Source organism: Scomber japonicus, chromosome 15, assembly GCF_027409825.1.
Source record: "Scomber japonicus isolate fScoJap1 chromosome 15, fScoJap1.pri, whole genome shotgun sequence".
Classification (NCBI taxonomy): domain Eukaryota; kingdom Metazoa; phylum Chordata; class Actinopteri; order Scombriformes; family Scombridae; genus Scomber; species Scomber japonicus.
The window spans coordinates 1,038,282-1,045,781 of NC_070592.1; the positions used below are offsets into that span (position 1 = coordinate 1,038,282).

Below are 7,500 nucleotides of genomic sequence, written 5' to 3' on the forward strand. Positions count from 1 at the left end.
ACCCAGGTGCAGCCAAGCCAGCCTCAGCTCCACCAAAGGACCATTTTGGAGTGTGGGAGTCGCAGCAGAGCCGTGATTGATTCCCAGTTAAGACACTCTGGTAAGAAATGCTTTACATTATGGGCTTAAAACTGCCTTCAAATGGAAAATAACAGGATTTTAAACATGACATTCAAAACGCCATTAATCGCGATTAACTATGGAAACTCTGCGATTAATCTAGATTAAACAAATTAATCGAGATTAAAAAAAATAATTGTTTGACAGCCCTACTAAATATATAATAATATAATGATGATGATGATGATGATGTAATAATATAATGATGATGATGTCACCTCTTTGTCGGAGATGAACAGCTGATCTCCTCTCAGCATCACGTAACGGTTCCTCCAAAGTTCTCGGAAGATTCCTCGACCGCAGAACTTCCTGATCCAGCCGAGCTTCTCCGGCTGCTGGAAGACCGGCTGACCCGGGTCCTGGACGCCCTGGGACCAAGATACACACACAGGGTTACACACAGAGACACACAACAACACACAACAACACACAACACACACACACACACACACACACCCGGGTCCTGAACGCCCTGGGACACAAGTACACACTAAATAAAACTACACTAAAACTAGCCAATTCCTTCAAAATAAAACTACACTAAACTAGTCAATGCCTTCAAAATAAAACTGAATTAAAACTAGTCAATTCCTTCAAAATAAAACTTTACTTCCTTTAAATGTGTTTTACTTCATTTTATAAACTGTTTTTTTTTTTTTATTTTATTTTATTTTTTTTAATGTTTTTATTTATTTCCTCTTCTTCTTTTTAACATTACATTTAGGTACAGTTATTATTATTATAATTATTTTATTATTTATTATATTTTTGTATTATTTTTATTATTTTATTATTTTATTTTATTTTTATCATCATTATTATTTTATTTTTTTATTATTATTTTTTTTAAATTTTGTATTATTATTATTTTTTAAATTATTATTATTATTATTATTTTGTTATTTTTATTATTTTATATTATTTATTATTTTATTTTATTTATTATTTTATTTTATTTTTATCATCATTATTATTTTATTTTATTTATTATTATTTTTTCATTATCATTATTATTATATTATATTATTATTATATTATTATATGATGATGATGATGATGATGATGATGAGCTGTGCGGCTGCTGCTCTAGAATCAAACAGGAGGATTAAAAGTCTCCTGCTGACACTTTAAATGTTTATTAATACAGTTTATTCTCATATTTCACTTTATTACACATTTATTTTATTAAACTGTGATTTTATGAAGAGTTCAAACAGGAAGAGTTATTATATTAAACCTGTTTAACTCTTTATAGACTCTATAATTCATATCAGGGTTTAAAGTTATATAAATGTAATTCAGATTAAACAGCAGGTAGTCAGCATGATGATGATGATGAAGATGATGATGAAGATGATGATGAAGATGAATCAGGAGTAAAACAGCCTCACAGGATAAATTAATTAATATCTACTGACACAAACCAACATGAATAATTGATTTAAGCATCATTATAATTATATTAATAATTTATATGAAGACTATCAGAGCGGCGCGAGGAAGAGGAAGAGGAAGAGCTGCTCCGTGAGTGAGGATGAGGATGATGAAGATGAAAGGAGCAGGATCTGATCAGGATGTGATGAATGGACTGATCGATGACTGAGTGATGATGTTAATAACAGCTGATGTGATGATGATGATGATGAAGGTTTGATGATGAAGATGAAGGTTTGATGATGAAGATGATGATGATGAAGATGAAGGTTTGATGCCTACCTTTTTGCTCTGGTTGCTTTTCTTCATGCTGCCGCTGCTCCGGAGCTCCGAGCTCAGTCAGGCCGACAGTGAGGAGCTTCAGCCCGGCCGAGGAGGCTCAGTGCCCGGTTAGATCCCGCTGCCGGTGCCGGTGCGTCGCTCCGTCCCGGTTCCTCCTCCCGGTTCCTCCTCAGCGGAGCGTCTGTTGTCTGACCCGAGACAGCAGCAGCATCCTCCCTGAGAGAGAGAGTGTGTGTGTGTGTGTGTGTGTGTGTGAGTGTAGGCAGATGCTCTCTCTCATCCAGCACGTGCACGCGCTCTCTCACCGCGCGCACATTAACCTATATTTCGATCAAAAGGAGCCCGACGGCGCCATCTGGTGGTGAAACACACACACACACACACACACACACACACACACAAAGAGACACACACACACACACACACATTCCTGAACAAAGAAACGTGAATCAATGACGTCAGACTATGATCAATGAACAGCTACGTCACACTGTTTCCGGTTTAATGTGTTTTATCCTTTGAAGATAATAAATAAAGTTATTAATCATGAAGTGAAGTAATTCATGAAGTTTGGTTCTTTTATTAATTTATTATAGGTCGACTGAAAATGTGACCAATGGGTGATTAGCAACAACCAGACACAAGTTGTTAACGCCTACCAGTACACTTGTTCCTTTCCTCCCAATAAACAAGGAAGCAAGCTGCTGGACTTTGACATCCAGTCCTGCTGGATGGATATTAACTTCCTCTGCTTCATTTCCAGCACTTGTCTGGTTGTGCTAACTCTCCTCACATCCTTCATCTACCACTTTCTGAGGTGGCAGCTAACCTACGGCTACTACCTCTTCCTGGCCTTCCTCTATGACAAGAGGAAGAGGAAGCAGGAAGCTCCTCACTGCTACGACGCCTTCATCTCCTACAACGTTCATGACGAGGCCTGGGTTTACCAAGAGATGCTTCCAGTGCTGGAAGGAGAGCAGGGCTGGAGACTCTGTCTGCACCACAGAGACTTCCAACCAGGTAAACAGTTTGTTTCTGTCTCTTTAACGTAATCACAAACCTCCCAATAGAAGCTGGTTATTGATTTAGTACCACCGCCTGAAACTTGTGTCTGGGGGGAGGGAAGTGGAAAATAAAAACACCATCAGCCACATGGTCACATACCTCCGTAGACTGAGAATGGATTTTGTGGTTGTACCGTTAGTTGTCTGGTCGACTGTGACGGACGTTCAGGCAATAAAAGAGCAAAGCTGCCATCTGACCACCAACGGGGGAAGAATTAGATTTGGTGCAGGGACAGACCAGGTAGACCCAAATGTACAGTGAGGATGAATCTGTAATGTCTGGCTGGATCCATTTTCACCAGATCTTCAGCAGATCATCAGTACTGGTGCTGGTGGCCAAGAGTCAGCTCAGAGCTGGGGTGTCAAACCATTACATAAAGGTCCATATGGCTGCAGGTTCTTATTCCAACCAAGCAAAGGAACACATTGTGCTTCTCTCCTCTCTCCTCTCTCCTCTCCTTCCTTTATCTCCTCTCTACTCCAACCGGTCCAGGCAGATATTCTCCCACTCTGAGTCTGGTTCTGAGGGTTCTTCCTGTTAAAAGATGTTCTCCCACTCTGAGTCTGGTTCTGAGGGTTCTTCATGTTAAAAGATGTTCTCCCACTCTGAGTCTGGTTCTGAGGGTTCTTCCTGTTAAAAGATGTTCTCCCACTCTGAGTCTGGTTCTGAGGGTTCTTCCTGTTAAAAGATGTTCTCCCACTCTGAGTCTGGTTCTGAGGGTTCTTCCTGTTAAAAGATGTTCTCCCACTCTGAGTCTGGTTCTGAGGGTTCTTCCTGTTAAAAGATGTTCTCCCACTCTGAGTCTGGTTCTGAGGGTTCTTCTTGTTAAAAGATGTTCTCCCACTCTGAGTCTGGTTCTGAGGGTTCTTCCTGTTAAAAGATGTTCTCCCACTCTGAGTCTGGTTCTGAGGGTTCTTCCTGTTAAAAGATATTCTCCCACTCTGAGTCTGGTTCTGAGGGTTCTTCCTGTTAAAAGATGTTCTCCCACTCTGAGTCTGGTTCTGAGGGTTAGGGCTCTATGTGGAAAGAGCCTTCACATGACTCTGTTGTGATTTGGAGCTTTATAAATAAAGATTGATTGATTGAAGATTGATTGACACCTGGCTTGAATCATTTAATGAGATGATCTCAGTCTTCAGACATCTGATTGGTAGAATCGTGTGCTGTTGATTGGTTGTAACAAAAACATACAGGCACATGGTCCTTTATGGAGTAGTTTGGACATGCCTGGCTGAAAGGTTCTCCTGAATAGGCAGACGAGAATCAGGAGAGACAGGTGAGGAAGTCTTTGAAGTGTTCAGGGAGAACTTTCAGCTGGCCTTAAAGACATTCTGACAAACCATCAAACAATTCAGATTCAGGAAGTTCATTGAGGTTTCTGGTCCCTGAATGATGGAGCAGCTCTTTGCCCTCGCGGATGTGAAGCAGTCACGGGAGTTTGTCCATCAAGTCTTCTTAGAGAAGGATTATAATAATGTCCCTTCTGGTATCTTTGTAGGGGAATGTACCTTTAAGCCATGCGGTCCATGTATAACCAAAGTGAGAGTTGAGCACAGCAGAGTGGAGAGTGTCTGGTTGGTGACCTGCATCTCTTTTCTGCTAACTTCCCCTGTCCATGATACTCCATGTTCACCTCCTCCATGTTCACCTCCTCCATGTTCACCTCCTCCATGTTCACCTCCTCCATGTTCACCTCCTCCATGTTCACCTCCATGTTCACCTCCTCCATGTTCACCTCCTCCATGTTCTCCTCCTCCATGTTCACCTCCATGTTCTCCTCCTCCATGTTCACCTCCTCCATGTTCACCTCCTCCATGTTCACCTCCTCCATGTTCTCCTCCTCCATGTTCACCTCCATGTTCACCTCCATGTTCACCTCCTCCATGTTCACCTCCATGTTCACCTCCTCCATGTTCACCTCCATGTTCTCCTCCATGTTCACCTCCTCCTTCTTTGTTATGCTTTGGGGGCGTTGCCACGGTAACGGTCAGAGTTCGGTGGGTCCTATCTGAGTGCTACTCTGCTGGAGACACAGAGGTCTAGAGGACCGAGTCAGAGGACGTTCCTGTAAAGGTCCCGCCTCCTAAATTTGACCAGGAACTTCCTGAGTGGAAACGGGGCTAAACATAAGAGAGAGAATGTTAGAAAGGGTTTTGGAGAGAGGGATGTGAGAACTGGGACAAACAGCTAGCACAACTTGTTTGGAAATAGGAGAGGTATGAGGCGTGGTCTGAAGGAAGGAAGGAAATGGTCTCAGTTTGAGTTTCAGGCAAAGCGTGAATCGAGGTCTGACCAGAACCAGGTACAGAACATTCAGAGCTTCTTCAGGAACGTTTGGTTTGGTTCTCACTCCCGTCTGAGACACATTTGGCCAAAGAGAGGATGGAGCGTTCTCAGTTGTGCTGTTAGTGACCCGAACAAACTCAGTCACATCGATTTTATACCTAAGAACGATTACGACAATAGAGCCAAACACAGAGCCGACTCCACGGTGTCCATGTCGTTCTGGAGTCTTTAGTAGAAGTGAGTCCATGTGGTTCACCTGCAGTGTGTCTGACCTGCGTCTCCACAGGTAAACCCATCATAGAGAACATCACAGACGCCATCTACACCTGCAGGAAGACCATCTGTGTGATCAGCCGTCACTACCTGCAGAGCGAGTGGTGCTCCAGAGAGATCCAGATGGCCAGGTGGGGGCGCCACCTCTCTGTCCTCACATACTCAGCACCTCCAGCTTTTATCTCTACCAACAGCGAACATGGAACCGGTTTATGTGCCAGTAGTCCACAGGCTGCTGGTTCAGACTGGTTTTCTGTGGCATCACATCAGACATTTTACTGCTGTTAAACTGAACATTTATAACACATTTTACTATTTCAACCCAAACCATGATCTATCTCTAAGCAAGTGGTTTTTGTTCTGAACCTAAACATTTAAACCTCAAACCATTTTGAATCAGTTTCGTACATTAAACAGATATTTGACACGAGGAATCTGTAGCAAGAGCAGCTTTCTTTGGGATAATGTGCTGTTTGACCGATGGTAGTGGTGATGTAATGCATTACTGTTACTGCTGAGTCATTAATAAAGTAATGTGATTACCTTTATGATGAGTATTATGAATCAGTAATTAATGACAATGATCCAGTAACCTGCCCAACACTACACATCCTTTGTAGATGTGAAGATAAATGCAGAGATGGGTTAGTAACAGCTGGAACATTATGACAGTCATGAATAAATGGATAATCAGTGTAATATAAAGCATTTGTGTGTCCTCACATACTCAGCACCTCCAGCTTTTATCTGTCAGCCTCTCACGCTGATGGAGTCCTCTGAATCGTCCTCTGTGATCTGTTGCAGCTTCCGTCTGTTTGATGAGCAGAAGGACGTGTTGATCCTGCTGTTTCTGGAGGACATCCCCGCTCATCAGCTGTCTCCGTACTACCGCATGAGGAAGCTGGTGAAGAGACGCACCTACCTGAGCTGGACGCAGGCTGGTGGACACACAGGAGTCTTCTGGCAGAACGTACGGAGAGCTCTGGAGACGAGAGACGTTCCCAACGAGACCACCAACCTGCTGACCGGACCCACGGGACGCTGAACTACCAACGGGAGGATCTCTAATCAATCAGCAATAATTAATCATTAGCTTTTAATCAGATGACAAGTTGTAATCAGAGCTTAGATGATTCGCTGATCAGCAGGAAAATAATCAGGAACAGGCAAAAAAAATGAACTTTTGATTGATAAAAGGCTCCATCTGTCAGTCAGCTACTTGAGTTTTAGTTGCAGTTCTACTTATTTTACTCTCCTGTGGTTAAAGGTTTGTTCAGCTGGTCTTTATGTTCATGTTCATTAACTTGGTCAGTTCTAGTCTGTTGATCTTTGTGTAAATGAAAAATGAAAAATCTGCTGCAGTAACAGATGTTTCCTCTTTTCAGAAATTAAGTTTGTGAATGATTAAAAATGACTGAATAAAAGGAAATAACTCTTTCAGGTTATTTATCGGGTTTATTTTGAATTTCCAGTGTTGCAAGTTTTTCTCTTAAAGCACAAAAATAAACAACAAGAACACACAACGAGAGACAATAAGATGAACTCTGAAGAGAAAAACTAACATATGTGTATTTTTTTACATTCTTACATGTTCATGAGATCTAAACTCTGCTTCCTCTAAACCTTCAGACAGGAAGTCAAACTTTAAACATGAATGTTAAATAAGAGAGTTCAGGGTCGGTTTGTCTCTGCTGAGCTAGCGTGACTCAGACACAGAGAGCGGGAATGATGAAGTGTTTCTGTGTTCGTGCTCAGCGCCTGCTGCCATGGCGACCGCCTCCCTGCGCTCTGTCGGTCAGGTGACCCGTCGTCGACATCACTTCCTCCAGGAAACTAACGCAGAGAGGAAAAGAGAGACGGAGAGGTAAATATTCACAACAGGTGGAAACATCACAATGACTTCATGCTGACATCATGCTGACATCATCATGACATCATGCTGACATCATGCTGACATCATACTGACATCATGCTGACATCATACTGACATGCTGACATCATCATGATATGCTGACATCACTTCCTCCAGGAAACTAACGT

The 7,500-nt window shown here is 42.2% G+C and overlaps 3 protein-coding genes across 3 annotated transcripts in view; 1 reads left to right on the plus strand and 2 right to left on the minus strand.

The window, feature by feature from the left end:
* The window catches only part of plekho1a (pleckstrin homology domain containing, family O member 1a), a 15,362-nt gene extending 13,499 nt beyond the window's left edge, over nt 1–1,863 (minus strand). Inside the window, exons 1-2 of the mRNA XM_053334728.1 lie at nt 1,837–1,863; nt 339–488 (exon numbers count right to left, since the gene is read on the minus strand). Coding sequence (XP_053190703.1) covers nt 339–488; nt 1,837–1,863 — 177 coding nt within the window. The remainder of the gene's footprint in view (nt 1–338; nt 489–1,836) is intronic.
* On the plus strand, nt 1,862–6,505 carry LOC128374518 (toll-like receptor 13). Its single transcript, XM_053334788.1, has 4 exons — nt 1,862–1,943; nt 2,452–2,856; nt 5,474–5,591; nt 6,265–6,505. Exons 1-4 carry the CDS (start codon nt 1,862–1,864, stop codon nt 6,503–6,505), a joined length of 846 nt encoding a protein of 281 aa, XP_053190763.1.
* Nucleotides 6,506–6,906: 401 nt separating this feature from the next.
* vps45 (vacuolar protein sorting 45 homolog) overlaps nt 6,907–7,500 on the minus strand; it is an 11,744-nt gene continuing 11,150 nt past the window's right edge. Inside the window, exon 15 of the mRNA XM_053334729.1 lies at nt 6,907–7,293. Within this exon, the coding sequence (XP_053190704.1) occupies nt 7,212–7,293 (82 nt within the window). The 3' untranslated portion in view covers nt 6,907–7,211. The remainder of the gene's footprint in view (nt 7,294–7,500) is intronic.

Coding starts and splice junctions, on each gene's coding strand:
- LOC128374518 (XM_053334788.1), top strand. CDS start 1,862: ATGCTGCCGCTGCTCCGGAGCTCCGAGCTCAGTCAGGCCGACAGTGAG. Junction 1,944..2,451: donor CCGAGGAGGCTCAGTGCCCG/GTTAGATCCCGC, acceptor GAAAATGTGACC/AATGGGTGATTAGCAACAAC. Junction 5,592..6,264: donor AGAGAGATCCAGATGGCCAG/GTGGGGGCGCCA, acceptor GATCTGTTGCAG/CTTCCGTCTGTTTGATGAGC.